At 30.3% G+C, this 15,621-nt stretch overlaps 2 protein-coding genes across 2 annotated transcripts in view; one reads left to right on the forward strand and one right to left on the reverse strand.

Annotated features, from left to right (window-relative positions):
* Positions 1-13,603, forward strand: part of LOC107437170 (claudin domain-containing protein 1) — a 48,817-nt gene extending 35,214 nt beyond the window's left edge. The window contains exons 2-5 of the mRNA XM_016049080.4: positions 3,734-3,841; positions 6,996-7,133; positions 12,043-12,143; positions 13,192-13,603. Coding sequence (XP_015904566.1) covers positions 3,734-3,841; positions 6,996-7,133; positions 12,043-12,143; positions 13,192-13,395 — 551 coding nt within the window. The 3' untranslated portion in view covers positions 13,396-13,603. The remainder of the gene's footprint in view (positions 1-3,733; positions 3,842-6,995; positions 7,134-12,042; positions 12,144-13,191) is intronic.
* Positions 1-15,621, reverse strand: part of LOC107450323 (F-box/LRR-repeat protein 12) — a 69,792-nt gene that overhangs the window by 52,480 nt on the left and 1,691 nt on the right. The window lies entirely within an intron of this gene.

The raw sequence follows: 15,621 nt of genomic DNA on the forward strand, positions 1-15,621 counted from the left end.
TTAAATTACCATTGATTTAAAATTGTTTTACTCTTTAGAAACGCGTTTTAAAAACACAAACATAAACAAAGCAAACACGGGGTTTCAGATAGCTTTGTGATCTTTGAGCTAGTAAAAAATAATTGAATGTGTAGTATAAGTTGAAACAGAAGGTATTTAAACACTAAGTTAGCTGTGAATACATATATATTGCATTCAAAGCTTTTTTTTTTTAAAATTTTTAAATTTTTTTTTTTAAGAAAGCTTACCGAGTTTAAGAAAAAAGTAACGATTTCATTCGATATTTCCGTTACAAATACTTTTACTTTTTCCCTAAAAAAGTAACGAAAGTACAAGTAAAAGTACTAAATCAAAAAAGTAACGACGTACAAGTAAAAGTACGTACTTTTTACTTGTACCGGCGGTACAAGTAACGAAAGTAAAAGTACTGCCATGTATGGTGTTGGTATAAAGTGCTTAATTTTCTATCTTTTAAAAAGAGATTTTTTCTTTGTCGTTTCGATTGTCGTTCTAAATTACAAAAATTTCATGATTTTCACAATTTTCTCTGCAATATTTATCAGAAACTAGTTATTTTATCACGATTATGTAGAGTTTTTCAAAATTTTTTTGAATTTTATGTTTATAAATGAAGAACTTTAAAGGATACAAAAAAATAATTTTTATTATGTCACTGATCCTAGTTATGATTTTTTTTTTTTTGGAAAGTGATTTAAGGTATTTTTTCGTGCGCTTAAAAGGTGCCAATTTTTTGTTGAAAATTCTGCCTACGCACCTTGTTGAATTATTTTTTATTTGTTTTTAATGTCGCAGCTGTGGCAAGTTCAATAAATACAACAGAAAGTCTTTTAACCGTGATAAAGTTGGTAACTAAAGCCAGGCATATCATGAATTTATGAATTTCGTGAACTTAAACTATTCGGAAAGAACCGAGTGGAACCTTATTAAAAAAGAAACATTTCAGACTAATTTAATTGGAGGTTGACTAACTTCTGTTTCAGAGCAAAGACATAGACGGCGACAACAAACATCAAGGTCAATTCCGATTTTCCTCATAGCATCGGGTGAATGCTCTGCAATGTTAACATTATTGTAATTAGCATCCCAAACCTCAAACTCATTATAATAAATTATGCAATCTTATGTCTAGTCATTACGATAAATTGCAGAGCATTTAATTTATCACCAAAATTATATTTCTTATTATTATAATTAGAAGTTTTGATTTCATTAACGTTACGCGAAGTTTCATAACAGGTATTAACTCGAAAAAGCGCTGTTTTTAAAAGCATTTTATAACACGGTACTTTCTACGCAGTTAAATCGAAAGGATAAGAATAAATAATTTGATAGGATCTGTTTGTTTTATTTACTATACTTTTAGTCGTTAATTTTAGCCGTTTGGTTAAAAATTTCATTCGCTTTAAAATATACAAATTGGAAATACGAATATGTAAATGTCCGTTATCCAGCATACGTAAAATGCTGCACATTGTTAGAATCTTGTGCATAAATTCAATTTCAACAATGTCAAAATTATTACCCCCCTCCCAGACACATCAATTCAATTCGATGCCCTGGAATCTTGATTTGTTTATATAAATGCTTATTCCTTATGTTGACGACTTCACCACCACTCAATAGCGCGTTGATATGCATTTTCCCTCAATTTGCCCCTCTCAGCCACTGTGGTTTTTCCTGTTCCCTTTTTTTTTTTTTTTTCTCAGCTACTGTGGTTTTTCTAATTTTTTTCGCACCTTTACTTTTTTCATGTTTCGTTGGCAATGTTCTATTTCAAATCAATTTTTTTTTTCACATTCACGTCTAGAAAGTCTTGAAAATGAGCACCAATTTCTGAGCTCTTAAAATATGTCGATGATTCCAATCTCTATGGTTACTTTGCATAAGCTTAAATGACAGCAAAGGGTTAATGACGTAAATAATCCATATTAGAATGTCAATGAAATAAATAATCAATTAATTGCTAATTACCCATTTTTTGTAAAGGGTGAAAAAAAGTAAACAATCAATATATTAGTACTGACCAACACGAAGAAATCATCGCAAAGTTGAAAGATATGTATGTATCAACACAATCAATAAAGCTAAAAAAATTAATTTTTTTTTAATTGATTTTATTTTATCCTTCCCGGTGACTTTGCGTTATTAGATAAAGCAAAACACGTTTTACAACTCATTCCATCAGAATCAATATGCCAAATTTAATCGTTCTCGATCAGATGGCTTAGAAGTCTGTAAAGGAGAGACAGATATTTTTACATACGTTGATAATATCATAAATAACAATATGAAAATGTAATTGATATCTTTAAATTACATAAATCATTTATATTTACAGTTATTATATACTTATTATCCATAATGTTTAAACAATTATTTAATGTGGTAAGTGCAGTTTTAAGTGTGAACTTTCTTAAAACAGGACGAAACGAAATAGTGTAGCCTAGTTTTTAAAGGATTTTACTTCATATGTGTTTTTTTCTTCTCCTTCTTATATTGTGAGATGAAAAAGTACTGGCATTCTAGTCACTTACATACGCAAGAGTTCATTTAACCTTTTGCTACTTCAAAAACATCGCTGTGAAGAAAAATAATAACTCTTACTTTCACGTGAATTTATTGTATTGTTGTATGATTGACTCAGAAAGAAAAGAAGGTGTATTATAGTTTTACATAATAGAACGAAAAATAAAAGAACACAACTTAGTTGACACGCGATGCAAGGCAACTTGATAAACGAGTCATAAGTTTCTTCTTCTTCTTAGCTCTCTCCTATTCTAATTTGCGCGCTCACCAAAACAGTCTACTGAAACTCACTGCAAAGCGGAAAGTGTTCCATGCATTACAGAAATCAGAAGAATCTGTTTTATTTCTTGTCATTCGAACCATGAACGTCTTTTTTTTCGGTATTTACTGTCTGCCTACGTGTAAAACACATAAGCCATTTTTTTTTTTTCGAATGACAAATCTGAGTTGCGGTTGCTCGGGGGAGAGAATAGAGCGTTCGCCTCCCAACTAGGTTGCCCAGGTTCGAATCCCAGCGGTGGTTGATTGGTATGAATTCTGGTCCCTCTTCTTAACAACCACAGTGCCGACGTAAAATAAACTAAGTGGTAACCGGATTATGGGTTAGAATCCCCTTGACATCGGGCATACTGGGGGAAATTTTCGCGGTTTTTCTCTTCGTGTAACGCAAATGTGAATTAGTTCTATCATAAAATCCGCTACGAAGGCTAATTTGTCCCAATGCTTTATCCAGGAGTTTCCCTGTCTTCTGTGTTGGGTTCAAAACTACAAGGCTACGGAGTTGAGCATTGATAGTCAGAATTGGATCGGCTGTTAAACGCCGGTTATAAAGTGAAATAAAACAGCTAAATCTTGCTAAAATATTCCATCATTGAATGGAAACCTCTTGTCTAACTCTGCCTTCATTCTTTAATTTTGCTTCATAACTGGTGTCATTTGCTTGAATTCATTTTATTACCAATCATTTCATCAACATTGGTTCCACGCCGTCATATGAAAAACAGCCGCACTATATTTTGTTCAGAGTGCAGAAATATCAAATCAATTTAACTTTAATTCAATTTATACACTCGCTACTGCACAAAGTGGATATTTATACTATTATACTTTCTTTACATTGATAATATTTCATCGAAATGAATGTTTTTTAATAACCTTTTAATAAGATTATTTATCTTCTTTTCAGTTCAAACGTACATGTCTCCAGTTCAAACACAGTGTATAAACATCGACTATTATATCAACGATAATGGAATATCTGATTCCTTCACTGATCAACGTTGGATGAGACTTCGTAAGTATATCCTACTGGTTGTGTACTACAGACCCAACTGATAGTTAATAAATACACACCAAAAAATACAAAGAAAGATTATATTAATCACTAAGAGTATAGATTAAAATGTATAAAGGCACAATATGAATAGAATGACTTTTCTCAATTAAAAATAATTGAATTAATTAATTTTTAAATTGTTTGGCAAAAACTTTTATTGGGTCTGTAGTGTTGCAACAATTTTATGCCACTGTAGTACATGCTATTTTTATTAAGATGCCCCTTATAATCTTGTGAATGTGTGCAAGATGCTATACAAGAAGTAATGCAATGAAAATGCACTAGGAGATGCAATATGTTATACAGGCAATGTTGACCAATAAAAGGTATTCATGATTATCTTTTCTCTGGTTTTTCTAAATTCAATGAAAGTATGACAAATAAAAGAAACTCCAAAAAACCGAAACCCACACTTAACATAAACATTATGATCGAGATTTTAAGTGCTTGATTATTAATGAAACAAACACTCAGAATTTCCACTGATTTATAAATAACAATCCTACTTAATACATGGAAGAAATCTCATTACATGATATCTTCAACAAAAGAAATTATTATCTCTAAATATCGAAACTCTTATAGAAATAAGCTGTTATTTTCCTTTTTTTTATTGGTGAAAATGTCGAAAATATGAATTCTTGTAAATTTCCCTCCATTTCCCCCACAATGGGTCAATCGGCTTGCTTTTCCTACAAAACTTGAGTTCTTCTTAATTCTTCTCTCTCGATCCGCAAACAATTCCTCTTAAAAAAATTATCCTCCAAAAACGAAATCCTCTTAAATTTTCTTTCTCCTCGAAACACGAATTCCTCTTAAATTTATTTTTTCCTCCAAACTCAAATTCCTCTTAAATTTTCTTTCTCCTCCAAACATAAATTCTTCTTAAATTTTCCTTCTCCTCCAAAAACAAAATCCTCTTAAATTTACTTTCTCCTCCAAACACAAATTCCTCTTAAATTTTCTTTCTCCTCCAAACATAAATTCTTCTTAAATTTTCCTTCTCCTCCAAAAACGAAATCCTCTTAAATTTACTTTCTCCTCCAAACACAAATTCATCTTAAATTTTCTTTCTCCTCCTAACACGAATTCCTCTTAAATTTTCTTTCTCCTTCAAACATAAATTCTTCTTAAATTTTCTTTCTCCTCCTAACACGAATTCCTCTTAAATTTTCTTTCTCCTCCAAACACAAATTCCTCTTAAATTTTCTTTCTCCTCCAAACATAAATTCTTCTTAAATTTTCCTTCTCCTCGAAACACGAATTCCCCTTAAATTTTCTTTCTCCTCCAAACATAAATTCTTCTTAAATTTTCCTTCTCCTCGAAACACGAATTCCTCTTAAATTTTCCTTCTCCTCCAAACACGAATTCCTCTTAAATTTTCTTTCTCCTCCAAACATAAATTCTTCTTAAATTTTCCTTCTCCTCGAAACACGAATTCCTCTTAAATTTTCTTTCTCCTCCAAACACGACTCTCTTTCTTTTTCGGATATTTTCCTCTTGGTTGTAGTTGTTCACTATATTAATGCAAGCTTTTAAAAATTTGTTACCTTAACTAAGAAGAAAAAATCAAAAATCAAGTTTTTCTGTAATTAAAAGAATACCAACCAGAAGAGCGACTGGTTGTTAAAAGCCACTGGATTGGAAAGTCACTTTCCCGTGCTGTGTAGCCAGTCTGGCAACANCCTCCAAACACGACTCTCTTTCTTTTTTGGATATTTTCCTCTTGGTTGTAGTTGTTCGCTATATTAATGCAAGCTTTTAAAAATTTGTTACCTTAACTAAGAAGAAAAAATCAAGTTTTTCTGTAATTAAAAGAATACCAACCAGAAGAGCGACTGGTTGTTAAAAGCCACTGGATTGGAAAGTCACTTTCCCGTGCTGTGTAGCCAGTCTGGCAACACCAATTCAACAAAAATTACAGACCACTAGAAATATATAACTAATTGCTTTTAAGTGTTAGCAACCACTATTCTTGAAGCATTAAAGAGCAAAGGTATGCCGCTTCACTTAGAACGTTCGATCCAAGGTCGCACTTGCTAATCAGGGTTGATTGTGACACAAATTCTATGTACAAAATGTCGATATCAATTTATATACCAAACATCTTTCTAATTAAACACAATTTTTTGAACTAGCATTTATAATTAAATTACCTACTAAGGAAAAATATCACACCTCTATAGTAACTAATTCACGAAAAAATTTACTTCTTATAAGAATATGCGATATTGGATTTTAAAATCATGAAAATACAAATGGTTACATTAAATTTTAAATTACGTAAATAGGAATCATGAATCACGGTGCCTTAATATATGAATACGTAAATATGAATCATTAGCCTAATGTCCTGCTTGACTAAAATTTACAATCGAAATTTGCTGTTCCGGAAAGGGATAATGAATCGAAGGACAGGACGTGAATACGCTAATTAATTCATGTGGACGTTTTATTAAGTTACGGAAACAGACACGAAAGGTACTTCCTCTGAATAAACTATTTATATATTTTTTTCTCTCGGCGGATTAGGATTTTTCGCCCTCCAAATATTAGGGGTGACCGAAATCGGAAATAAATTGTTTTAGTGTATGATATAATAATTTAATTCAGCCATGAGACGTTGAATATTTGTACCCCATAATATCATTTTACGTTCTCATTTTTCGTCACAGTATATGCATTTTTCGTCATAGTATATGCATTTATCATCACCTCTGTATAACTATTTGCATATATTAGAAAACTTTTTGCACTCATATAGAAAAAAAAAGGTTTTAAAAATTATTTATTATTCTGTATTTACTAATTTATATTAAATATATTCCACAGATAAGACGTAAATTTATTAAACCTAACGATTTTGAATTGTTTTACTAAGTAGATTTCTTTTTATAATTGCTTCCACTTCGAAAAATCAAAGAAAGCAAGTTCAGAACTTGAACTTATTAACGTAATATCTTTAGTCTTTTTATTCAATCAATACGTGAATTTTAATTTCATTCTACAATTACAATTACAAGAACACACATTTCTATAACAAAATAAAAAAACAATTTTTTCACTTCTGATTTTTTGAAAACATAATGATGCTTTATCATGTTTTTTTAGATATGGCTAGATCTGTTGTAGCACTTTTTCTAGTATCTTTCCTGTTTTCCGTTTTATCCGCATTCCCTGGTCTTGTCGGCTGCTGGCGGAGATCGCATAGTAACATCATAGCTACTGGATTACTTCAGCTACTCGCAGGTATTACACTAAATATTTTTTAAGCACAGCTTTGGATAAGGGTTCTTGATTTTTTTAATTTTTTTTTTTTTTTAAAAAAAGAATGTTCTTAAGTCAGATATTTTTTATTTGAATCGAATTTTTATTTGTTGTTATAAAATACTATAAGATATTAAGCATATATAGTTACAATTTATAAATACAACTATAATAATAAACGCAAATGCATGATACGAATTCATTGAAAATGGAAAAGAAATAGATCTTTGATTAACCCTTTGATTCAGAATTTATATTTTTCATATTTTATATAAATTGAAGTCAAAATGAGTCAAAAAAATATTATTGTTCTAGAAATTTACTAACTTATGGATATGAAGTATAGCATGAAACGCTGGTGTCTTTCTCTGCGTTATATTCAAAATTCTCTAAACACGGCTCACTTCCAAACTGTAATTTTTAAAAATTTCACTTATTTGCAGTTATTTAGATTTAAGAGAAACAGTTATTCATCATTAAAATTTTGTTGATTTACAATATCAAATATTAATAAATGTTTGAATATGAATCAAAAAAAATTTTCAATCTACATTTTTTGAAGTTTATATTTTAGTACAAATATAATTCCGATAATGTAACATATTTTTTTAGTTTTTAATAATTAAAAATAGCGAAATATATTTTTGTTTGTAATTAGAGGGCCAGAAAAAAATACATAAAAAAGGGACACCGTTGTCCTATCTCCGCCAAAGGGTTAACAACTAAAGAACTGGCTAAAAAATCACAGATTTCTGGAGAAAAAAAAATTTGAAGTAACAAAATAAATTTCATTGCCTTTACCTTAATATCTGACTAAAAAATATTCCTATATAGAATAACTTTTTTAAAAAATGCATTAATATGGAAAGGCATTCTAAATTTATCTTTAAACAGCTTCTTTATGCTATATCAGATAATTTCCTTTTAATACTGCATTTACTATATGATTCACAAATATATTTGAAATATTAAAACTAAATATGGTTTTGAAGGTTGATCTTAAAGATCAATCTTAAGTCAAAACTATGTTAAAATTCCTAGTTAAAACATGTTTTAAATTTTAAATAAAATCATGTTTTTAGAAGGAAAAAAAACGATTTGTCAAATCATATTTTTTTTAATGAATCATGTTGAAAAAAATGTATTTTAAATAACTACTTTTTCAAAATATATAAATACATATATAAAAAAGTACATTAAATTTTCCCTTTCTTTGAATTTTAAAAATTAAAACTATGAAAATCAATAAAAACTTTTAACGCATATTAAAACGCTTTATAAATTTTTAAATTAAAGATTTCTGTAAAAAAAATTTATTCAAATCAACGATATTTTAAGAAAATCATTTGATTTAAATCATGATTTACATTCTGATTTCATCAATGGACCTTTCTTTATATGGTTGTTTGTTCACTAACAAAATTTTATGTGGTTGTTTGTTAACTAACAAAAATTTTGTATGATTGTTTGCTCATTAGCGCAATTTAATATAATTTATTTGATTTATTTAATGAGCGCAATTTAATATTTTTATTTCTTTTGAGTTAAGCTGTTCTGTTCTTTTGCGTTAAAACAATCTGTATATTAGTGGCGGTCGCTGTTGATATCGAATAATATAATATCGATGATCAATTAATAAAAATGATTAGAAAATATCCTTTTAACTTCAAAATTCCCGTAGATATAGATTGTTAATGTTTTCATCAAATGTTAGGGTCATATACACTAGAGCACTTGAAAATAAATTGTAAATTATTTTTCTTACCTAAATTGTTCGAATTTTTTTGAAATAAAAATGTTAAATGTTTTCATAATAATTATTTTTAAAATGTTGCAAACCTAAAACTGAACTAAACTCAGTGGCGCGACAGCACATAGAGGGCCAAGGCCTACTGTGCTCATCTCAGTTTTCTTGACGCTCTGGGGTGCAGGAGCAGATGTTCCAATCAGGTGGTTAGCCGAACGCGAAACCCCAGAGCTTAGTTCCCAAGCATGCTTGGTACTCATTTATCGACCCACCGAAGGGATGAAAGGCTGAGTCAACCTTGCCCGGCTCGAGGATNTTTTGAAATAAAAATGTTAAATGTTTTCATATTAATTATTTTTAAAATGTTGCATACCTAAAACTGAACTAAACTCAGTGGCGCGACAGCACATAGAGGGCCAAGGCCTACTGTGCCCATCTCAGTTTTCTTGACGTTCTGGGGTGCAGGAGCAGATGTTCCAATCAGGTGGTTAGCCGAACGCGAAACCCCAGTGCTTAGTTCCCATGCATGCTTGGTACTCATTTATCGACCCACCGAAGGGATGAAAGGCTGAGTCAACCTTGCCCGGCCCGAGGATCGTACCCAGGACCTGTGACACGGGTTGCATACCTAATTATAAGATAATAATTATGCAATTTGAGATATCAAAGCTTTTCTAATTCATTTTAAATACAATAGAAGTACTTTTGTAGCTTTAAAGTAAATTTTTAAAAGAAATTACTTTGCGTAAATAAAGTTATACAGTTTTGTGTCAGATTTTCCAGTATTGAATCTGTCACTAAAATAGACATTTTCATTCTACTTTTTATTATTCTAATTTAAGGTAAATTATAGAGTTTTTTTTTATTTTATTTTCTTATTTTGAGTATTCTTAATGTTATTTAAAAGCACATAAAATATTTCTCTGATAGAAATTTAATTCAATGAAACAATGCATAAGAAGCTAAATTTTACCAAGGAAAGTTAGGTCGTGAAAATATTATACTACGAATGATAATCTAATCTACATTACTCCTTAAATTGGAACTATGGTTCCAAAATGCTAGATAAATCAAGAGATATTTAACTGTTTAATACTTTTAGGCCACTCTATTACGTTTCGGGGAGTTTGGAGAAAATATGATCAGTCATTGTTTAAAATAGTTCGGGAGTGCAATTTTTTGTGCAAAACATCACAATTTTTTTAGTGGGCAATGGATGGTATTTTTAACACTAGTTAGCGCTGCAAGCTCTTGAGTGCCTATATTTCCGGGTTACTGTTTTTTGTGTGTTTTGAAGCCATTTGGCTCACAATGTGATCATTGTGTTTTGAAACTCTCTTGAGTAGTATTTCTTGCATACGTGTATTTGATACCTGATTTAGTATTTATGGTTAAAAAAAGAATCGTTATTAGAATTCTCATTTGAAGACCTATCATTTCAAGATGAGAGAATTGTCATTTGAAAAAAAGAATCTTTATAAAACACTTCCTACTTAACAAAATACAGAGTTCGAAATTTAAACCTAAATGATAATTTGTGAAATGAACTTCATCTCGCTGCTCGAACTAACTAATGATGGTGCACGGCTTGCTCCAGGAACAAACAGTAATAAACAAGTAAAAAGAGGCCAAATCAGAGCTGCCAAAAAAGCGAGTTCTTTCTAAATCGACCTACCATGTCATGTTTTTTAACAATATATATCTAAATAAGTGAAACATATTTTCGCTTCAAACTCCCCAGAATAGGTCAAGAGCTCGAGATTGTTCTTGTTTACATTTATATTGAAAACACAATTCATTCAAAACAAAAAAGTGCAATTTTTAGTCGATCATTTTCAAATATTAACAGAATATTTGGTAGCATTAATAGAAGTCTGTGTTCAACGTTTTAGAAAAAAAATAATTATTAGTTTGAAAGTTATAGATAAAAGTATAGTTTTTTACTGTTGGTAATTAAAAAGTTCCTTCAGGCGAACGAACTTTTAATTTTTTTAATTAAATCTTTACCCAAATACTTTGTTCATGGGCAGTTAAATAAATTTAAGTGATTATGGTAACCATATAAAAATATAACGTAGGCATTAAGTTTTTATTTTGTCACCAAAACTTTCTTCAAAAAATGCAAAATGCAAAAAATTATTTCGGTACAAAAATAATGTCATCATTAGTAAAGTGTGGTATCACTATGGATGGTTTATTTTTTATAACCATCGTTGAACAGCCTCTACCCAATTGTTTTGGGTTTACGAATACTCACGTTCAAGTCCGCAGCCTTGTCATTTTGAACCCAATCCAGAAGACAAGGGAACTCCTGGACCAAATTTTGGGAAAAATTTGCCTTCGTGAAAAACTTTCTGATGGAACCAGCCCACATTTGCGTTACATTGAAACGAAGACCACGAGAACCTCCCACGGTTAGCCTGGAGGCAAAGGGAACCTAACACATGATCCGTTTACCACTGAGGATATTTCACGTCAGCACTGTGGTTGGTGCAAGCCGGATGCGGAATTCGTATACTATGGATGGTTGATCGTGTAGAGCTAAACACAGATGGCGCTAGCGGTTAAAATTCTACGTAAAACTTCCAGATTCAAACTTTTGATTGATTTTTTAAGCCTACGCTTGAAAAGCTCGCCATCCAATATTATGACACTCGTAGTGCTTGCATCATAACGCGTTCTTTTAATTTAAATTTCAACTAAACGAGCAACAAATGAATTCGACGACTCTAGAAACATACAATGATGCTATCCAAAATAAAATAAACTGCTATTTCTAATACTAATATAGCCAAATAAGGGATAACACGCAAAACATGGCACACTTTATTTATGTTGCAATATCAATTTTCTGATATTTGTTTTTTCTCTCACGACCAGTTGGAATTTATACATTTCAGAAAACTCTTATGAATGGTAAAATTACGAGCAAATTTGAACACAAATCACATTAACAAAACTTCTTAGAATATTAACCTATTCACACATCTCCTCGTAAGGATAACATGAGCGGAGGGATACACCCGAAGTTTTCTAAATTTCTTCCGGTTTTAGGAAGATTGTAATTGTTTACATTCAGTCCACCATCCAAATTGCCTTATAGATCCAAAACTATTTATCATTATATTTTATTATTTATTTCAGGACTGGTTGTAGCATCAGCAATTGCATTATGGCATGCGATTCCCCATTATGAATATGAAAAACTGAATTTTCCAGAAATGAGCTTCAGCCGATGGCCCGAGGTAATAATAAATTTCGATTAAATTATTTATATGAAGTTTTTATTATTATAAAGTTATTAATAAATTTATTTGTATCGAAGACTTTTCTCAAATGATAACGTTGAAAACTTCCAATGGCACAATTTTTCAATTTATGGAAATACTTTTTAACCAATCAGTATGGGGTACTTTTTCAAGAATTTTTATATAAAAATACTACATCGAAAACGAATAATTAAAAATAGGTATAGTGTTTTATTAAAAAATATTTTTCCATAAATAATAAAGACTCTGGAACTAAATAACGCAACAACTTGATTTAAATAAATAAAATAACGTCTTTTAATTTCATTTTTGTTCAAAGGAAAGCTAAAAAACTGGGTTAAAAACCATTATCTAGGTCTCGAGGTTACGGTTGCATTATCAGAATTAATATATTCTCAAATGGCAACAACTGCTTTTTCTCATATAAATGTGATCAATAAAATGTGATGTTTTTCATGTTTTCTACTTTTTAATTAATAAAGATTTTGTAGATAATCATGAAACTCGTTTACTCAAAGATAATTTCAGGTAACTAAAATTTTTAATAAATATTTAGTATTCAATTTCATAAACTATAAAAAAAATAATAAATTGTACACTAGTTTGTAAAGTGTGAAAAAAAATTTAAAAAAAATTATTATATCAATCCAAATAATTTTGTATTGCTAACTATAAGGTTTGAAATTAATCAATTTGTTCCCCAGAAATATAACTCTTTATCCAAAATAATAAGCTTTTTAACCGAATCAGCGTTGCATTTTCTTTTAGAAAATGAACTTAAGAGTGTTCCCACTTCTTAAGAAAAAGACTAACGTTTATAAACACCGTATGTTATTCTTTATAGACTATGACCAAACTTATACCACCGCTTTCGGTTTAGTTTATGAATCGAAAAATGTCCGTTGTTGGTGCTTCTGCGGTTAATAAATTAGTTTATGAATATAGAATAATTACAGAGAAACAATTGAGTTGTATTATAAATAAATATAACATTGTTTTGAAACTTATACTTTCTTATTTCCAGGTATTACAGATCTATAGCAAAAGCTACTATGGATGGTCTTACGTATTGGCATGGCTTGGAGTTGCTTTGACTTTATCTTCATCGTTTATGTTTCTGTGTGGAGCACAGTGTTTGAGAAAAGAAAAGCGCAAGGAAAAAACTCAGGGAACGGCCTATCTAGTTCCAATATACGCTGGTCCGTATCATTGTCCGTATTCATACTGATGCAAAAAAAAACAATTTAGATATAGAAATGGAAGAAACACTTCGATGAGATGAATTATCAACATTTTAAATGAATCATCTCTGGTTTCATCAGTCAAGATTTCACATTGTTTGTCATTGAACATGAGTGTTACCTGTAAATAGTTTATAATTAACAAAACTGTTTGATATATTTGTTATGAATAAATGTTTGGTTCTGTTTTTCGTACATTAGTTTAGTTTTTTCCATTATACACAAGAATCGTATTATCTCTAGATAAATTGGCTCTTCAGATTCTTGCATGGACTCTGAATAAGTTCTTAACCGGTTCTGTTATGAGACTCTGCCTGTTTGTGTGTGTGAGGAAAAAGCTAGCTTCAAAACCGGTGTTAAAATTGGAAGCATGTTTTGGTTATAAGCTCGGTTAACAGTTAACTTTACTAAGTCACAAAATGAAAAGATAACGCAATGTCTATTACTATTACGTTATAAAAATGTAGATATGTGATTAATTCAACGTTCGCAATCTTTGAAAATGTTATAGCAACACCCTGATTACGCGAAGCTGACAAAAGTCAAGAATCTAAGTGCTAAATGTTTCATCATCTAGGGTTAGTAACATCTATTTTTAAAGAATGTTTTCTTTGATAACAATAAAATGAATGAATTATGAAAAGGATATATGCATTTCTTCTTCTCTTTTTATTCTTATTTTAATGGAAACCATATTTCAACTCATTAATTTTCAGTCTATGCATAAACTAAAATTAAATTAAAAAATAGACTAGTTATAGGTCAAGACCTGCGAATTCAATTGTCTGACATAAAACCCAATTTTAATTTATGAAACAATATGATAAAAAATATTCATTGTTCATTCATTTATTAAATATTTTCAAAATAATTAATAATTCAGATTATTACATATTTAATTTTCTTTCGTTACTTAATATGTTCACAGCTGCTAATTAAATTTATTCATCAAGTCTCAGGTTTTCGCCAAAAGTACGTCAACCATTTAGGGTCCAATAGCCGAAACAAAGATTAAGAATAGCTTACTTATACAATGAGACTCTCCGTCGGCGTTACATCTCATACGTTAGACGTTTCTGTGCTAGCTTGCTATGCGACGAAGAAAAAAATTGCATCATTGAAACTGAATTCGTCGCTACTTACACGTCTCTTTAAATCCCGCGATTATTTTTGTAATTCTAAATATTGCTAAGAGACGGCGCAACTAGTCTTCCTGTTAACACAATTTTTGCATTGAGATTTCCCTCCTTGAATTGAAATCAAAATCATTTTGAATTTTTATGACAAAATAAGCAAAATAAATCTGTAATAAATTTTTCTAGTTTTGTTATAAATGTGATTTTTAAGCTCTGATGCCCAACTGTTTTAACTGTAAGGTAGGAAAAATATTTTTCAAAATATTTTTTACCTAATTTTAAGAATTTTTTTATGCAGATATTCATCTTAAAAGCCTTAGAACAGTGGAGTTAAAAATATGTTATCACGGTGTATTTTTTTAAGTCAAAACTGGGGTACATTGCAGGGACAACTGGAATTCAGTGGACGGGACATCGCATATTTCACCCCAATAGGTCAAACAAAAAACTGCTTCCTGACAAAAATATCTCACATTTTAGAATTTAGGATGGAACAAATATTGATTTTCAGCAATAAAATTAAATTTTTGGGTCGGAAATTCGAAAAAAAATTCGTCAGATGTTAAGGTCCTTGACCGTAACAAAGAACATTGTATGTTCGTGTTCCGATGCCAAAGTAGAACGCAAGTAAGTATAATTCTTATGATCATTTGTAAAACCATTAGTTTGTCCGCCGAAAATTATTGTTCTTTCACGAAACACTTAGAAGTGAGAAGCAGTGGCGTACGCAGAATTTTTTCAAGGGGGGTGTTCATAATTTTCTGAAACTACTAAAAGAAATTCGAGTTCTGTAATAAAGCACGATTATTTCCCTAATTTAAACAGCTAGACAATTTCGACTTTTTATTTAGACAACATTGTTTAGTTAAATTTTGATTTGATTTTTTAAGTTTAAGAACATAATGTAATATCTTCTAAAAAAAGTCCAATGTCATATGAGGGGGAAGTAACTCTTTGAGGGCCACTTTCACATTCATCAGATTTTGTTATGCTGGAAACGTTTTCTTCAACGGAAGTATCACATTTCTGTACAACAGAAAAACTTACATTGGTACTAGATGCTGTCACCTCACTAAT

Source organism: Parasteatoda tepidariorum, chromosome 1, assembly GCF_043381705.1.
Source record: "Parasteatoda tepidariorum isolate YZ-2023 chromosome 1, CAS_Ptep_4.0, whole genome shotgun sequence".
NCBI classification, from domain to species: Eukaryota; Metazoa; Arthropoda; class Arachnida; order Araneae; family Theridiidae; genus Parasteatoda; species Parasteatoda tepidariorum.